Source organism: Petaurus breviceps, unplaced genomic scaffold, assembly GCF_028583685.1.
Source record: "Petaurus breviceps papuanus isolate PSGF00001 unplaced genomic scaffold, PetGlider_PUasm1.0 172, whole genome shotgun sequence".
NCBI lineage: Eukaryota > Metazoa > Chordata > Mammalia > Diprotodontia > Petauridae > Petaurus > Petaurus breviceps.
The window spans coordinates 296,766-316,366 of NW_027185755.1; the positions used below are offsets into that span (position 1 = coordinate 296,766).

General features: G+C 36.4%; 1 protein-coding gene across 16 annotated transcripts in view; it reads right to left on the bottom strand.

The window, feature by feature from the left end:
- The window catches only part of RANBP3 (RAN binding protein 3), a 138,221-nt gene that overhangs the window by 38,290 nt on the left and 80,330 nt on the right, over window positions 1-19,601 (bottom strand). For 8 of the 16 annotated variants that reach the window (XM_069082849.1, XM_069082860.1, XM_069082856.1 and 5 more), the window contains 6 exons: window positions 15,214-15,250; window positions 14,944-15,030; window positions 11,204-11,275; window positions 9,552-9,617; window positions 3,979-4,071; window positions 1,576-1,688 (listed from right to left, as the gene is read on the bottom strand). In XM_069082849.1, the coding sequence (XP_068938950.1) occupies window positions 1,576-1,688; window positions 3,979-4,071; window positions 9,552-9,617; window positions 11,204-11,275; window positions 14,944-15,030; window positions 15,214-15,250 (468 nt within the window). The remainder of the gene's footprint in view (window positions 1-1,575; window positions 1,689-3,978; window positions 4,072-9,551; window positions 9,618-11,203; window positions 11,276-14,943; window positions 15,031-15,213; window positions 15,251-19,601) is intronic. The other 8 variants (XM_069082862.1, XM_069082861.1, XM_069082858.1 and 5 more) reach the window with 2 other exon arrangements.

Genomic DNA, 19,601 nt, shown 5'->3' on the forward strand with positions numbered 1-19,601 from the left:
AAAAAAAATTTAATAAGACAGTGTCTTATTATCGGGGAAACACAGTAACAAGCTTAAAAGTTCCACTAAAAGCAACTTATTTTAGGATTGATTGAAGCCATCTGACTTTGTTTTGGTGAGAAACAAAATACAAAACCCACCATAACACAAAGAAAGGTAATGCTTTATCCTCAGAATACAGAATTGCTTTCTTGGCAGGGAGAGGAAAGGAGGGATGTAAAGCTCTACATTCAAGTTAAAAAAATCAAGTTCCCAAGTATAGGACAAGGGGACTGTGGCTAGCAAATAGTTCATGGAAAAAAGGACCTAGAGGTTTGAGTGATATGTAGGCTCAGTGCAAACCAAGAGGATGACAGCAGCAAAAGAAGACCAAAGTCGTTTTGAGGTGTGTTACAAGAGGCACTTCCCCATCCAGAATAAGGGAGGCAATGGCCTGTTGTCCTCTAGGTTAAGATAGCTTTTGGAGCACTGAATCCAATTCTGGAAGTCACATATATAAGAAAGACCAACCAGATGGAATGCACATTGAGGAAGGAGGCCAGGAGGGGGAGAAGACAGAAAAGTAAGCCTGATTAGTAGTAGTTTAAGGAACTGGGCATGTTGAGCCTAGAGAACAAAACAGGGAAACCAGGATCACTTTGTCTAATTACCGAAAAAGTTATTATATATAAATAAGATAAAATTTATTTTGCTAGCTCCCAGAAGGCAGAATAAGCAGCAATCTGGGTTTTTAGAAAGGTAGATTTAGACTTCATAGAAAGAAAAACTTCCTAGTTATTAGAGCAGTGCCAAGGAATGATGACAGCCTTTAAAGCAGTGAGCTCCCCAACACTGAAATTACATAGTGGGCTAGATGACTAATCACATTTTGGAGAGGTCTGCAGAAGAAATTCAAGCTAAGATATTAACTAACTTCTGAGGTTGTTTCCAACTCTGAGAAATGAATGAATCATCTTTTAATTTAACACTAAATGTAAATTTCCTCAGATGAAAAGCTCAGAAACATATCTACATCTATATACACAAAGTTTTTTCTGCAGTATTAAGTACAGAAGCAGGGAAGGACGAAATTTTATCATGTAAAATGCTTAAGCATATTCACTTGCTTTTCCATTTCCCTCTCAGGTCATCTAAGTTAGTGAGCATATACCACGTAGTGACCATGGGGATGCTGAATTATGCATCCATGACCATGCAATAACTGAGCCTACCAGAAGAAAAACTAATGCACTGCACTCTTCTGATCAATTCTCAGCTCGGCCCATACTGGAATGATATGTTACACAGATTTGAACAGCTTTTGAGCTAAATTTCAATATCCTTATTCCCATTTTGCTTGCCCCCAACCCTTTGTGACCCTCTATGAACATCAGAAAGATTTTAAGTTTTGCATGATTAGTACTGTCATAACCACTTTTCACCAATGATTAATTAATTCAATACATGAAAGCCCTTAAAATAGTCCCAAATTTGAAAATACTAAAACCCCCTATTTGCATTACACAATCAGAACACTCATGGTTCAGCCTGGGCCTCTTCTCCCACCTGGCCTGTGAGACACTATGCCCAGCGTACCTTGGCAGCAGACTCAGAAAGACTCCTCAGTGCACTATTATTTATTGATTCAGATGTGGCTGCTCCTAGACAGCCTGAGAGCACATTTACACCATTGGTGCCACTGTTAGGAACTGCAAAAAGAAGGGAACAATAAAAGGATTAGAGTAACTCCCATCTACAACCGATTTTTCTAGGTAATATTAAAAACTGCAAGGAAAGTTAAGTCTCTCCTCATTTAAAACACATTTTAAACTTATTATTCTCAGAAACAAAAACAAAAAATTACCTCAAACAATAAAAGTTTATATTTACTGTGTAAAAATACCATTTAAAGGCAAAACTCACTAAGCTTCCACATTCTCCATGATCAGATTTGCTAATAAAGACTAAATGTCACCTGAGATGAAGATAAATGAATTGAGAAGCATGTGTCAAGGGTCTAGGAGAAGGAAGCAGCAATAAACTATTTACCCTAAATCCAACAGCAATACCTCTGTCAGCAATATACAATGCAATGGCAAGAAGAAGAAGAAAGGGGAAGGGGAAAAAGAGAAGGAAAGAAAGAAAAGGAGAAAGTACATGTGATGTCATTGGGCACCATCCAGATCATATAATCTGCTCTTATTAGAACTTCAGAACACAAAATTCTCTGTACTGAGTAACCACAATTCTATCACTGTGACAGTACAATTCAGAGCAGGATAGTAACTGCACTTTAGCTAAAGTGGATCTATGCCAAAACATCCCTTTGCTATCTGGAAATTTTTTTTTCAATGTTGTAGATGATGTATTTCTAGGTCTCTCAAAAGAAATAACACAGAAAAAGCATAATTTTTCTTAAACTAAGAGAAAGAGAATAACATAAAGAAACCCTGGACTTGTCTTTCTATAACCCCTCCAATATTAACCATTCTTATCTTTTATCATCTTACTGAATTCAAACCTGGTATCAGATACTTACTAGCTGTGTGACCTTGGGCAAATCACTTAACCCCGTTTGCCTCAGTTCCTCATCTGTATAATGATCTGGAGAAGGATATGGCAAACCATTGCCATTATCTTTGCCAAGAAAATTCCAAATGGGGTCACAGAGGGTCAGATACGCTGAACAACAACTACCTTTTGCTATCTTTGTCAATTTGTTGGATATGTCAAATTTTAGATTTAAAATTTTGTCTTCATTTTTCACTATTAGTCATTTGGAGCATTTTCCCACATGGTTGGTAATACTTTGCAATAATTCTGAGGACTACTCAAATCCTGTGACTGCTTCTTCATTGAGAAACAGTTTTTGGTTTTTTGTTAGTGGTCTATAATTCTTAGATTATCAGACCATTATGAGAGATATTTAATGCAAAGATTTTTCTCAATTTCCCTTCTTATCCTCATTGCTTGAATTTTATTTGTGCAAAACCTTTTCGATTTCATGTAATCTCAAACTCACCATGCCAAAATCAAACTCATTATCTTTCTCCACAAACCCTCCCTCTTCTGAACCACTCTATTACTGTCAAAGGTACCACCACCCTCAACTCCTCTCTTGCACTCACTTCATACAGCCAGTTGTCAAATCTTGTCCTTTCTATGTTCACAACATCTCCTGCATATGTCTTCTCTTCACTCACACAAACACAACTGCAGGACAGATCCTCATCAACTTTTTTTTTCCTCTTCATGTACTTTATTATAGTGAGGTTAATGCTAATAAAATTCAATTAACAATTCTTGCAAAAAAGGGAGCTCTTCCTACAGGTAATTTATGTTTGGGGATTTGTCAAATACTAAGTTAGAGAGTTAAATTATTTCTTATTCTTGTTAAAAATCTGATACCCAAGACAGAAAAGAAACAAAATATATAATACACCCAATAAATGATTAAAGGAGATGAACAAACACTTCTTAAGGAAAAACTGCAAACTATTAAGTCACATGAAAGAGAATTCCAAAGTACAATGAGAAAAATGAAAATCAAACTGAGATTTGATCTCCCACAAGATAATGGAAATAGTCTAAATCTATATAAATGAAAACAAGATAATCAAAACTGAATGCTATAAAATTATATTGACCAAGTTCAGTCCTAAACAAGATATAAAAAGAAAGCACTTGTCCCTCTCCCCTTCTTTGCAGAGGCAGGGGGTCCCTGTATGTGGTACAATGCATATACTGTAGTTAAGACTTTTTCATTATGTTGGTTGGTTATAATATAAGCACAGTTTCTATCTCTAATTTAATCTCTTATCACAGGAGATATAAAAACAAAAATTATGGTTAAAAACGGATTCTGAAAAGATCCAAGACTAAATAAAAATGGCTACATGAAAAAGCCCATGAGGACACCGCCTGCAGTTTCATTTATATTTAAAATGCATATAATAATATAATAAATAAATATAATACAACCAAGCCCAAAACACTGACCTGTTTGTGGGAGTGCCTTTGGCTGGGGAGCTTGTAATACTGCTGGGCGTAGCACACTTCGCTGCTGTTCTTTAGGTTTTTGGGTTGGCAGACCTAAAAAGAGAAGCAAACTTTAAGGATTCAAGATTATTAAAAAAAAATCATCTTAGACACGAAAAAAAATTAATTTCCAGGAGCTTCTATAATACTTAATGGATGCTACACTTGGTATATGAGTCTCAATTTTTCTTCCTACTGATATCTGCTCATTTCTCACTTTTTGTCAGTGTTTTTCAGGCAGAAGGAAACAAATTCCCCACCTAGTTTATCTCGTCTTGCTTGCAGTTATACTAGTCACAAAGGACTCCTTTAAGGACAGCCAACATATTCTTCTACTCAAGAGCTAAAATGAAAAGTAATCGGGATACCCAACTCTAATCGTAACGAGTAGTCATCAGTAGTCAAAACTGCCTGAGTTAATCTAATCTGACCATGCCTTAGAGATTCATGAAATGTCAGAGCTGGAAGGGTTTTAGGGACCATCTAATTTAATTCTCTGCTTATAGCACAGATGAAGAAACTCATCTCCACTGAGATAACATGACTTGTCCAAGGAACTGTATGGGTTTTTGAAAAGCTGGGGGTTAAATAAGCAGCCATTGAAACAAAACAAAATAAAACCACTCCGAGTTAGAGACCCTCTGTTCAAACCCAGTGCTGCACTGACTACCTGTATGACCCTGGGCAAGTTACTTAATATCTCTAGGTCTCTGGTTTCCCAATCTATAAAATTAGATGGCTGGACTAAATGATACCTAATGTCCTTCCCAATCCCAAAGCTATCAATCCAGGTCTACTGATCACTAGTGCAGTGGCTTTTTCAACACATTTTTTAAATCTGCTTTTCAAAATACCCCACTTCAATCCTTCAAAACTCTACATCTGCATCAATATGGGGGCTTCTTCCACCAATATAGATGATAATCCTCTTAGGGAAAAAAAAAGTTCATCCACCAAGAGCCAACCTTTCATTAATGATTCTCTTTACACTTAGATAGACTAGTCATGGGATAATAGCCATCATCTATACTCAAAGCCTTTCCATTTTGGTAAGACCTCCCAGAGAGAGAGCACTCTACTGGAATGACCTTCAAAATTCTCAAGTCACCTACATACCATTACATGAGGCCTTGAAGGGGAATATGTCACATCAAGATAATGAATCTAAGCAGCAACATGAAGGCAGCGGTCTCCAAAGTAAGAGTGGATGGGAATAGGGGTGGGCTGAGAGGAGTGGGGGATCATGTAGGTGCCATAAAACAATGCCTAAAACTACTGGATATTTTTGAGTACGACATCCATATATTCACTTTTTTCCCCAATGAAAACAAAATTCAAAGCAAAACCAACAAAACAAAGACTAAAATAAATTCCTGACAATTATTTAATATAGTGTCAGCACTTCAAATCCCAATATGAATGGATGCAACCTGCCCATGTCAACTAGCAATTTGTAATAAATGCTGGGGCATTTATAAACTAAAAGTTAAACAATCTTGGTAGGTAACTTAAAGAGCTATAATAGCTGTTACACAGTGCTTGGCATATTGTAATTGCTTAACAAGTGCTTACAGACTAACCTTTATATTTCTTAACATCTTTAATTTCAGTGAGCATGATATAAACTAGATTATTAAAAATGAACAATTAAATTGAAATTGTTTTAAATGTTTTTATTACCTCAAACTTTTAAAAAATAAGACTTTTTACACAAAGTAAAAAGCTCAAATCTAGACATGTTCCACTATATTGATCATTGGGATTTTCAAGTCCTACTATACCTTTTTTGTATAAATGCTTTTCATGACAGCATGAAGCCTAAGAAATTAAACCATCTCAAGAGGTGTAAGGACAGTAATCATGAGGAAAGCAAGAGAATTTTTCAAGGGAAAAATAATATGCTTTTAATAAAAAAAAGAACCCAAACTTTTTCAAAAGTCATGTCTGTGGTATCAAAATGATCATTTGCTTTTTTGTATGAGTTTGCTTACAGAACCGCTGAGTATTAAAACTTCGGTTGATGGGAAAAATGTAGATTACATTTGCAGCCACTGATATCTCTATCTTTCTCTCTCTCTCACTCTCTCACTCACACACACACACACACACACACACACACACACGCAACAAATGTCAGTACTCTTGTTGCAATGAATATGCTAAAACCGATGTTAGAATACATATATATGTATGTATAGGAGGGTGTACGTGTATATAAATTTATATGTGAGTGTGGGCATATGCATGTTCATGTATACATAGACAAATGGCACAGGATGAGTTTAATAGGAAGAGATGATATTTAAAAAATAAAATTAAGAGGTGAGAGAGGAATTTACTGGGAGGAGAAAGGGAGAGATAGATTAGGGTAAACTATCTCATATAAAAGAGGCAAGAGAAAACTGCTACAATGGAGGGGAAGAGCAGGAATGGGAATGGGAAATCCTGATTCTCACTGAATTTGGCTTAAGGAGGGATAACATACACACTCAATTGGGTATCTTACCTACAGGAAAATAGAGGGGCAGGGGAAAAGAGGGGGGATGATAGAAGGGAGGGCAGATTGGGGGAGAGGGTAGTTAGAAGCAAATATTTTTGAAAAGGGATAGGGTCAAAGAAGAAAATAGAATAAGTGGGGGGCAGGGTAGGATGAAGGGAAATATAGTTAGTCTTTCACAATATAACTACTATGGAAATGATTTGGGTAACTATACATACAACCTATATTGAATTGCTTATCTTCCCAGTGGGGGTGGGTGAGGAGGGAAGAAGGGAAAAAAATCTGGAACTCAAAAGTTTTAAAAACAAATTTGTCTTTTTACATACAACTGGGAAATAAGATACATAGGCACTGGGGTATAGAAATCCATCTTGCCCTACTAGAAAGTCAGGGGAGTTGATGGGGGAGGATATAAGAGAGAACAGATTGGGGAAAGGGGTATTCAGAGGGCTTGCTATTTTGGTGTGGGGGGTAGGGTAAAGATGGGGAGAAAAAATTGTAACTCAAAATCTTGTGGAAATGAATGTTGAAAACTAAAAATAAATAAATTTTTAAAAACCATAAAAAACCCCAAAAAACTGATGCTAGAGTTGTTTTCTTTACAAACCTGATGACAATGCTATGCCAACTGAAATTTCGATATAGTTGACAGAAATTTTAAATGATATCACATGGGAGAATTATATTGTATTAGCAAAGGTTAAGTGATCTCAAAATAAAAATGCTGAGCTAAAGCACTAGTTAAAAATGTGGCCCTTGATAAAATCTGGACACACAGCATACTTTTTGGGCAATTGCATTTATCGAAAAGTGAAGAGCTACATAAAGTTTCTCAAGTTGTTAACAAAAGTAATCAACTTTACAAAAAATAGTCTGTTATAAAGAAGACTCTTCGCCAAATTATCTGATTACATAAAGGCAGACCACAGAATACATGTGAAATGGTTTTCTTGTGTCAAAATATTTTGAAGGGATGCTTTGAGCTAAAAGAAAGAATGTCACTTTTTCCTGGTGAAAATAAAGATGAAGCAAATTTATTTTTTTTTTAATGTTCCTCCTGAAATTTGTGTATTTTGTTGGGTATTTGTGGAGAAACACAGCATTCCAAATAAATCAAGGCAAGTTTCTTAAATCCTTGTTCTGATCCAGAAAGTTACTGCACTCATGAAGTTTCTCAAAATGTGGTGTTAGTGATGGTATTATTATTATTACTCAATTACCTTTCACCCAGTCATCAAAATTATTTTGTCTTTATGTTACCCACAGCAGAAAGCTCCATTTCACTAAAATAGGTGTCCACAAGCATTTATTAAACTCACTCTGTGCTAAACCAATGGAGATGGGAAGAAAAGCACAAAAACAACCAAAATCCTCTGCCCAAAGCAGCCCCTGTCCTCAAGACCTTTACACTGCAAATGGACTTCATGTTAACAACCACATAAAGTAACGGGCAGATGCGGAAAGTAATCTACAATAATGGTCCCAGTGGTGGTGGGACTGGGATAGATCTGCAGGAGGTGAGATCTAACCTGAATCTTGAAGGAAGCAAAGAAAATGAAGAGTGTAGGTGAAAAAGGAATGCCAGTGGGGTGGGAGGAGGGAGAAGGGAGAGGACCAATCAATGTAAGAGTACACCATGGAAGACGCTGTGTATGGAATGGCTAATTGGCCAATGTAGCTGATTCACTGTATGGAAAGGAATAAAATGCAAGGAGTCAGTTTATGAAGAGCTTTAAACAATAAAATTGGTATCTGATTCATAAACTATAGAATTCTCTTCATTGTTAGCCAAAACACAACAAGGTTGTTTGGGTCCAAAATTTGTTTCAATTATCAAAAGTCTGTTAATTGTTCTTGTTTAGATGGAATAAAACCAATATATCATATTTGTTCCACATGAACTCCTTATCCATTCCTATTTAGAAATATCATGCTCTTGAAAATACAATGAGAATCATTTCTATAGACTGGTCAAATGATTAAGTAGGTCTTTATTTTCTATAGGGTGGCCCAAAAGTCTTAGTGCAGTTTTAAGCTTTAGTAATAAAACCTGAAAAGCCACTAGGAAATTTAATCTATAATTTCAAGCAATTAAAGGGGTGCAAATTTTTTATGCGCTAGTGAGTTTCAAATCTTCAGCAAACAAGTCAGTCAGATGAAAAATTTGTTAATTGCTTCCTAATCTATAACTACAAGAACCAACATAGTGATGCATCTAATTTTCTGTAGAACTCCTGAGCCTCTGGTTATTCCATCTTTCTTACTAGGTGTTAAGTGGTTTAAATACTTCAATATATCAAGTCCTCTAGTATTTCATTAATAGATAGACCAAACACTACCACATATCACTGACTCACCCTCTCCCCCCACCCCCAATCTTCAGGAGGTCCCATGACAAAAAAATTTCATCACCAGGCAGCCAGTCTCTCCACTGGTGCTTTGATAGAACACATCTGGACCTGACTATGAAATCTTCCCTCCCTGTCTACTTGTATAGCCCTTGAAATCTCAATGCCACAAGGAGTTAGTAAAGGAGGACTTGAGAATAATTTAAAAGTGTTAAAGGCTAAAATTAATACTTTTGTTTTCTAGCACAAACAACCTTTTAAAGAGAGAGTATTAAATATATTTTGGACCTTAACTTCCTCTCCCAACCAGTTTTTTTTCTTTTGGGGGGGTGGGGCAGAGGGAGGGTCATTCTGAAGCACATACCAATAAAGTTCCTAACAATAATATATATACATAAGGCCTTGAATGAAAACATTGTTCTCCATCTCTTGAAGTAGAATGTGGCAAGCTAGATAAATAAACATCAATATCTTTTATCTCACTTTGTGTCTATATTTTATTCAACTTCTATTCTTCAAAACAACTTTTCTAATATTCCACTTTCAAATAACGATGACTTTAAAAGCTGAGGTTATGTCCTGGGTTCTTTAGCAACTTCTTTGTGGAAGAAGGCCCTGAAAATTTAACAAGTCGCTTACCTTTCTTTTCCCGAGAAAGAAAAAAAGAAATAAAAGGTTGAACATACCTGCACTGGGTGCCTGACCATGGATAAGTGTGGGAGGCTTCAGTCGGAATCCACTGCTCTTTTCCTCTAGAAGTACAATACAAAAGGTAAGAAAGCAGGCCTTCGGCTGGATGTCTAAGCCAGAGATGCAGCAGGGCAAAGAAAATGAGGCTGCTGGTCCCAGCAGTCAATGAGGGAGGCCCAAAGAAGTAAGGAAAAGACCTCAAAAGACCTGAATTAAAACAAAATGGAAGAATCCCCACCCCCACCCCCCCAAGTAAGAGCTACAGAGTTGCTGAAATGAACATGTTTTGTAGACATTACTAATGGGTGGTACCGATTCAATGGCTCTGAAAGTGGGTGGGAGTTGACAACAACAGTAAGCTAGAAAATAGCTAAGAGAAGTGGAAGCAGGAAAAGTTACCGCACAAAAAGATTTAATTTTCCTAAGGAGCAAAATTCCAGGGTTTTAACAAAGGCTGGTCGACTACTATAAGCCTACAGTATACAGAATCACTCTGAAGCTAGAAATGTTTTAGAATTTACAAATGTTTTTTGATAAAAACAAAACAACCAGATACAAAGTACACCTAAAAATAAGGATCCTATCAGAGACCTGCTTTCACTATGGGAAAGGATGAAATGATAACCAAGAACTATAAAGAATTTAAACCCACTTAATCCTTGTCTAGGCCTTAATGACTTCAACTGCCAAATGGAATGGCAATTTTCATTATAGTAACTCCTAAATGTACTATAATGAAGCACTAAGAGTCATCATAAGAGCATATAAAATCTGATCATTCTAAATGAAAAAAATTTACTTTCAAAGTCTAGTTGAAATTCTTCTCTGTAAGTAGTTCCTAAAAACTTTTAAAAGCAGGGCTATAACAGTAACATCCCAGGAGAGTAAAACTTTCTGGAAATCAGAATAAAGATATCATAATTTTGAAAGGCAAAACTAGGAAACTTAGTCACAAATTATTGATATTAAATAATTCAGTAACTAGTTTTGATTTGTAAGTCAATGCTTTACAAAAATGAAAATGAAATACATTAGTTTAATTCATACTCTTTTATCCCTAGTATCACCATGGTCTCTAAACTTAGCCAGACCCAGACCTTCATCTTATTTCTAGACCACCATCTCCAAACTACAGCCATGCCTGTACTACTAACCCCTCCCCCTACCAATCTCTGCCTTCTAGCTCCCACTTTATGTAATTTCCTACAGGGCAGTAACTGTCTCAACTGCATTTTCATCCCCATAATAATGCTTTATCTGGGACTTTTATTTTGCTTGTCTTGTAAATCTCCTTTGGAAGTCTAGGCTCCTCAGAATAATATTTTTAAATAATTGACGGAAAGGCTAAATTTCAGTTAGAAGCTAGTGAAAAATAAAAAATAAGAATGTAATTTGTTCCCTATTAATGTTCATGTACTCTATGGGTTCATGTACTCCAGATTAAGAACTCCTAGTATCATTTCTATGTCCTTTCCTGCCCTCCCCTCACCTTTCATTCATGATATGAAAGGAACTCCAGAAATCATCTGAATGAGTCACCTCAAAAAGAAACCTCTCCGTAACATCCAACAGAAACTGCCTTTGTCTGTATCACGGGAAAAATCCCTAAGCATTTGTTCGTTAGAGCAAAGAGACTCGGGAAGCTCACCTGGTTCTGAGTCAGAATTGCCTGCAGATGGTTCACAGAAGGTTGATGGCATAAAAACATTGTTTTTTGATACTGTCATCAAGATGGTATGGGGGAAGGAAGGGGAAAAGAGTGGGAGGAAATAAAAAAAGCATGAGTAAAAGGGATACATGAACATGAGACCACTTCTCTGCCCAAGTATCAACTTTCAAAATACAAATGTGTGATTTATAGCCATGAGATGATATATCATCATGGACAGAATACTTAAAATGTTCAAAATAAAAGCCCTTTAAAATTAGTGTATCTTTACAGTGAAAATTTGGGACATTATCAATGTTTATTTTACATATCAGAGTCAATCAACTCTTGACTACTCAGAGTTGGTAATCTAGTACAACCCTTAGCTAATGTATCAATCCTCTCTACAACATTAACAAGTGACCATCTAGCCTCTATAGCTCCAGTGAAGTTTTACTGTCCTACTGAAAATTTTGATTGGTAAGAAGTTCTTCCTTCCAATAATCCCAAATCTGCTTCCCTATTTCCAATCACTGGTTCTCTTTCTACCCTTTGGAGGTATCCAGAACAAATCTAATCCTGCTGTACTTTTCACAATCCTTCAGACAGATGAAGACAATCATGGGCCCTGCCCCTTTCCCAAAGTCACATCTTCTCCAGGTTTAAAGTGGCCAGTCCCCTGAACTACCTCAATGGATATAGTTTTATGTTCCCATATTAATGGCCGCATCCAGCTTGTCAACGTCATTCTTGAAACTGTGTGTTCAGAGTTGAACATGAAATATCCTGTTTAGATATATTCTCAACAGGGCAAAACACAGTGAGAATGCTTATCTTACATTTAGGTTCTTTTTTTCCTCTGGAGTTCACACTTTGTCAGTTTTAAGTGTTTAGATATTCCTTCTAAGGAATGGAAGAAACAGGAAAAAGCTAAAGTGAGGATTTGAAATTATAGCCAGTTCTTGATTATTGCATCAAAAAGTTTTTACTCTCCAGCTGGTTATCAACCACGAGGCTTCCAGATGCCTCCTGCCATAATTAATTGAGGTATTCTCTGAGAAGGGAAACCATTTCCAATATTAGTGTAAGCAAAATGCAGCTTATTCATTACCATAGGGCTATGGTTATCAGCTTTTGTATGGAGAACTCACAAAATGGGAATTCCCTATACCAATAAAGATTATAATCAAAGAACTATAAATTTAGAGCTGTGTAAGGTACCTTAGAGGTCAAGCTATCTATCACTTAGTAAAAATGGGTTCTAGGTAGCTGCCTAAAGTGGTGGTTAAGTGATCTGACCGGGGTCACATCCTCACCTCTTCCCACTCCTTTGGGAACCGGTAGGTGGAAGGCTAAGAAAGGGTATCCACAGCTGTGGAACACTGCGTATATTGTCAGATTTTGAAAAAAATATATTGATTGTATTTGATATACTGTAGCTGTATGCATAAAAATACAAGTAGATACAGCATGATATACTGATTTTCCCCTTCTTCCTCTTAAAAAAAAAGACCCCAAAACTTTGTTATAAGCAAGGACTCTGAGAGAGAAGTGGTGAAAGGAAACAGGGAGAAATTTAGATAATGTAAAAACAAAAGATGTCAAATTAAAAATAAGTATATGTGCAACACAAATACACACACACACACACACATACACACACACCTACATTTCTTCCTATCTCTAAATCCAGGATTCTATCCACTACACCATAGTGTATCTTCAAGCATATGGCGAGTCTCATCTGATTTCAGAAGAAGCCCTAAGCAGGATTAGGTCTGGTTAGTATCTAGATAATATGTAATGCTCCCAGGAAAGCAAATCTGAAATATCTATTTTTAATTATCCATACCATTAATCTCTTCTACAGATCATCAAGGGATGAATGCCTTTTTTTTTAAGTGCCATAAGGTCTAAGGAAAGAGTGATATTTAGCATAAGAATATACGGGATTTAGAACTGGCAAGGACCTTAGAAGTCATCTATTTCATCCCCTTCATTTTACAGATGAGGAAGCTGAAAACCAGAAAACTTAACTGTCTTTACCAAGGTCATATAGGTAGGTGTTAGAGCCAGGATGTGAACCCAGGTCCTCCGACTACAAAACTGACTGTCAAGTTTACTGTTTAGGTCTTTCTTCTAAGGGAATGGCTAAAATTCAAGTCTTTGTCTTGTGCCACACTGCCCTGGTAAAGATGTCTGCGGGGCCTCAACACAACTGACCTTTCCCTGGATTCAGTATGCCTATATTTTGTGGTAGCAGTGGCATTAGGTAAATAGAAAGAAACTGAAAAATTACATCCTAACAACTAATGATAGAGTTTATATATGAAATCTGTATAAGCAGGAATAAATCTTCATATAGGTAACATAAAAATTCTAAGAAAATACTGTCTAAGCATTTAACAAGCCACAGATGTAGAGCACAGTGTAATGGTGACAGATAAAATGGTATTAAAAATGAACTGGTGGAGGGAAGGAAAAGAGAGAAACCAAACCATCTGACATAATTTAATTCAAACTTCAATGGCTGCCACCCTGCTACAGGATAAAGTCCAAACTTTTTTACTTAGCATTCAAGCTCTCCTCAAGGTGATCTCAATTCTGACTTTTCAGTCAATCATATCTCACAGTACTTTCCTTCCAAGTCCCTTCATTCCAATCAGACTTTGATCCTTGTCTCCTGTGCCTTTTGTTTTGCACATGACATGTCCTCCACCTGGCAATGACCTCTTCCCTCCTCTCCCTCTCTCTCTCTCTCTATATATATATCCCATCCTGTAAGATTCAGTTCGTGTATATACTTCATTAAGAGTGATTTTTCCTTCCATGGAACCCCAAGACATAACTGAGGAGTATGGCATTTTATATACTGGATTGTGATCTTTGTTATAATATTTAACTTTTTGTGTCTAAGTCTTATCTTTTCAATTAAACTATAAGTTCAAGGATAGGGACCTTATTCTTATCCTATGCATATTGCTACTTGCATTTCATAGTGAGCTCAAAAATACTATTGATAAGCTTACAGGATCTGAAGTTGAATAGCTCATCTTGAAGATCATCAACACTCAATTTGTAGAGGAAAAAGTTAGGTGCCCTAGAAGCATTCTGTCCCAAGTCACATAGGTGATAGGAAGTAGTAGATCTGGGAGATGAATCCACATTTTAAAACTCCAGATGCAGTGTTCTTTGCTTACACAGGGCTGCCTTTGTTACCCTCCCCACCATGTTCTGGTTACCGATTTCATTAACAATGTCCAAAGCCTATGTTTGTATCTAGGTTGATCAGCCTTTACTTAAAAACTATGACATTGGACTGTGTGACTTAGTGTGATCAACAAAGCTGTCCCTTAGGAATTAGATAATTCCTTCCCACCCCAACTTCTCCAATGTAGACCAGCCATTCATAAGAGGTTATTACTTCTCAGTTTCTAAGGGAGGGTTTGGGAAAATCATCCTGTTCCATGTCTGTTATTTAATAACACACCAGATAGACAACATTTAGCATTATACTTAAGGAAAAACTGTAATACCAAACTATCTTCATTTCTGATGTTAGTTAGGTCTTAGATTCATTCTTTACTGGCTTATCCACTATTTGGGTAGCAAATGAATCATGGCTATTATATTGTGGGATTTGGGGTGGGGTGGGTTGGGACGGGGTGGAAAGGTACAGGTGACATGACAAAAAAAATATAAACTTCTTTCATTTTCTGGGATAGTGATACAATTTTTACCTGACTGTGATGGAGGAAACTGAGTTAATGAAGAAGTCCTTTCCCGTTTCAAAGGAGGACAGTAATTTCCATCTTCTCGGTCAGAATCTGCAGAGAATAATGGGAAAAAGGATATCTATACACACACACACACACACACACACAACATATATGTATGTGTGTGTGTGTGTGTGTGTGTGTGTGTGTGTGTGTGTGTGTATATATATGTATATATATAGTTGACCCTTTTTACAGATACTAACACAGCCAATATCTGGCAGATTTCCTCACCTTCTCCATCTTCTGGACTTGAACCATCAGCTGACCTCTGAAATAAAAGCACAACAGATGGTAAAACAGACTTGCCCTAATAATTCATTTGAATCCTAAAATGAATTATAACCAACTATACTATCAAGACCTACACTTACACTGCATAATTATTAAAATTATATTCAGAATTTCAACCAACAGATCAAAGGATGATTGTCACAATCAAACATTTCTGCATCTAGTTTACAAAAGCATAGATTAAAAAAAAACACCTTTTTTTAAACCTATCTAGAGAATATTTACATAATAAAGATTAATCACCATTATATTCATAAATTATATTATTTTTGCTAAATGGAATATTACCCTAAGAGGTTGAACATATGAAAGTAACTATTTTCAAAATCACTTTGCCTATGACCAAAATATCACTACCTCTGCAATGCCAGCAGGCTGTATAAAAGGCAAAGAATACTTGCTCCTGGTGTATTCTTAATAAAGTGGGGATCCCATAGTCTCAGTCAAGTCATGAAAATCTACTCAGCAGGTCAGAACTATGGGTCTTGCCTTTGGTACAAAGTATTAAATTCCAGAACCAAAAATAAAATTTATCAAATATATTAAAGTAGATTACTTCTTGTAGTCTAATTAATTGCCACAAGACACTAAATGAGAGCAGAACACAAATTTCCTTATTCTGACCCCAGATCTTAGAATTAAGACACTAAGTCAACAATGAAATTGGCCTAATAAGATTTTTGAAATTATATTTTTAAATCCCTGACAAAAGAAACTTTTCTCAAAAAAGTCTAGTCCCAGAGTTTGAATTCACTGAAATAAATATTTATTAAGTACCCAAACACAAAGTACTCTTGTACTTTGTGACAACCTTTTAGAGTTGATGTTCCAGTGAGGTAACTAAAGTATCATCTACCATATTTTGGTCAAACACTTAATTTAGGAGCAAGAAGAAAGCTGAACTTTTAGATATTCAAGCAAATTACTCTGCCAGGACTCTTATCAGGTCTCATTTGTGAGGAATGAAATGATACTGTAGCCATAAAACCTTAAAACACAGCAACTTTCCCATTTGACTTCAACACTCACTTTGAATAAACATATGATCTAAAGAAAACATGAGGCATCTTAATCCAACAGAATTCCCAAACTATACATTCTAGCATGCTGAATATATAATACTGAACACAATGAGACAGATCACTGATAACTAGCCCTGCAGGAAAACTCCTCTTTTTAATTTTCTTCATTACTTCAACAACTTCCTGATCTCACTGACATCACCACTCACTTCAATGGTACAGATTAAAATCCATTCATGCTTTGCCATCCTGTGACAGATTCTTGTCCATATTCTTCCATATATCCTCCACAGTAGACCTTTTTAATATGTAGAAAGCCTTCCCAAATCCTTTAAAAAATATAATAGATATCAATGCAGGCTATCTATCCCATTATCTCTTTCATTCATACTACAAGATCATCCCATCTCTTTTTCCCATCTCTGACCTATCAATGTATGTGACATTACAAAAAAAAAATTCACCATTAAACATACTTCAAACAGATTTCTATGTAAGACTGGTCAACTGGGGCTATTAATATAGGGCATGAAAAACAAGCTGTCATATTAATACCATAACTGTCAGCAACAGAAGTCCTACTTGTCAAAGAAAAATGCTGGCTACCTCTTCTTCAGGGATACAAAGTACTATACTTTAATCTTCACAGAATCACAATTGCAGTGCTAGAAGAGATCTCAAAAAGTCATCTAGTCCAACCTATCCCTGACCATAGAGGTGCTCTATAACATATCAAAGAAGTGGACAAGCAATCTCTGTATCAAGATATCCAATTAAGACTAAAGTCCTTATCTCCTCTCAAAGCAGTCCATTCCACCTTTGGGCAGCAGCTCTGGCCTCCTAGGAAATGTTTCTTTATATTAAACTGAAATCTAAGAGACTTCTCCCCTATTATTACTTGTTCTATCCTTTGAGATCAAACTGAATAAATATAATCTTTCTTTCCACATGAAAGTCCATCAAATACTTAAGACATAATTTGTATTCTCTCATTTTTCTTTTTTCCAGGTTAAAAATCCTTAGCCTATTTATTTTAAACTGTTCCTCCCATGGAATACACCCTAGTGCCTTTACCATATGAGTCAACCTCCTCTGGATACATACCATTTGGTCAATGTTCTTCCTAAAATATGGCACCAAAAATAATACTTTGTAAGAATTAAAACTAGAGAGGATCTTAAAAAGTCATTTAAGGGGCGGCTAGGTGGTGCAGTGAATAGAGCACTGGCCCTGGAGTCAGGAGGACCTACCTGAATTCAAATGCAATCTCAGACACTTGACACACTTACTAGCCATATGACTTTGGGCAAGTCATTTTACCCCAATTGCCCTCCAAAAAAAAAAAAGTCATTTAAGCCAACCCTCTCATTTTATAGATGAGGAAACAGAGGCCCAGAGAGGTAAAGGGACCAGTGTTAGAAAGAGAAAAGTTGGAATTTAAAGGTCCTTTTGGCTGAAATCTAGTTTTCTTTTCAATATACTCTGTTATTTAGGCCAAGATTTCTGATGGTTCTTTCCTTTTTCAACCTAATCCTTAGTTCAGTGTAAATCCCCTACTTTATACCTGACCAGGGCAGAATGTAATAGAATCACTGCCTACCTTGTTCTGGTCACTGTCTCTATCAATGTAGCCTCATATAAAGATAAGCTTCTTTGAGGGCTGTGTTTCATTGTTAACTCACTCAATTTGCAGTCCATCAAAACTCCTGGATAATTTTCACATGACCAATCACCTGTACACTTAAGAAGTTGATTTTTAGGGGCAGCCAGGTAGCACAGCGAGTAAGAGCACCGGCTCCAGTGTCAGGATGACCTGGAGATCGAATCCCGGGCTCAGACACTCAGCACCACACCCAGAAATAACTGGCCATGTAACCTTGAGCAAGTTACTTAATCCCGATTGCTTAAAAAAAAAAAAAAAAAAAGGGAAGTTGATTTTTAAACCCTATGTCCCTATATTTGTCCCTATTAAATTTTGTATTATTTTAGCCTATTCCGAAGGAATGAAAAATGACAGTATCCAGTGGCAAAAATGATCTTCCTTAAAAGCTCAGGTCTGTCCATTCAATGAACTCCAGTGGCTCCCTATTACCTTCAGAATCAAACATAATAATATATGTCTGTTTGACATTTAACTCATTTGTCCCACTCCTACTTTTCCAATCTTCTTATACTTAAGCCCTCCACCATTTTTAACTCCATGTAATGTGCAATGCAATGTCAGTGGCCTCTTGTGCTGTTTTTCATGTAAGACATTCCACCTTCAAACTGCAGGCATTTTCTCTGGCTTTCTCCCATGCCTGGAATTCTCTCCCTCATCTGCTTCTTGGCTTCTTTCAAATCCCAGCTTAAAATCCTACCTTCTATAAGAAGTCCTTCTCTCAAGTCCCCTTAATGCTAGTGCCTTCCTTCTGTTGAATACCTCCAATTTAGAGTATGTGGCTTCTTTGTACACAGTTGTTTGCATATTGTTTTGAGTTCCTTGAGAACAAAGAATAACTTTTTCTTTATATTCCCAAGAGCTTAGCACAGTGCCTAGCACAGAGTAAGCAATTAATAAATATGTAGTGATTGACACTCATCTATGTTCTCTTAGCTGTGCATCCTTTGGCAAATCAGTTTCCTTATGTCTAAGATGAAGCTGTGTTGGATAGCTAGCTACTAATATTTTATTATTCTTTAGCTCATGAGTCTCAAAGCAAACTCAAACTTATATTAACTTCATTTAAATAATCTTGAAAAAAACATAGTCCTTTAAAAAACTTTGATCTCACAGTATCTTCCTATATAGTCAAAAAATGATACGCACAACTTTGGAGGGGCTAGAATAATTGACTAAAAGGGTAAGGAAAAGGCACAGGAAGGAAGCAAGGACAGAAAAGAATAGGTAATACATGGGTGAAAGGGATGGGGAGGGGGGGGGAGGGAATAATATTCAGCACTGAGTAGAGACTCCAGACTTTGGAGATAGCATGAACCAGTCAACAAGAATTTATTTAGTACTTAATATTTACAAGGCCCTGTGCCAGCTGCTGGGGAAACAAAGTCAAAAATCAAGCAACCCCAGCACTCAAAGAGGAACTAGATCTGAGAAGTCCTGTAAAACCACTAAAATATATGTACTAACTTTACGAAGCAAATATGCAACCTGTACTGTGCATTTGTTATTTGCAAAAACACAGTATTTCAGCTGTATTGTTATTTCAACTGGTACTTTGTATAATTTTCCATTTGCATAAACTACTTTTTACCAAGTATATGTTCAAAGACACCTGGTTTTATTTTTTATACAAGAAACCAGTGAAC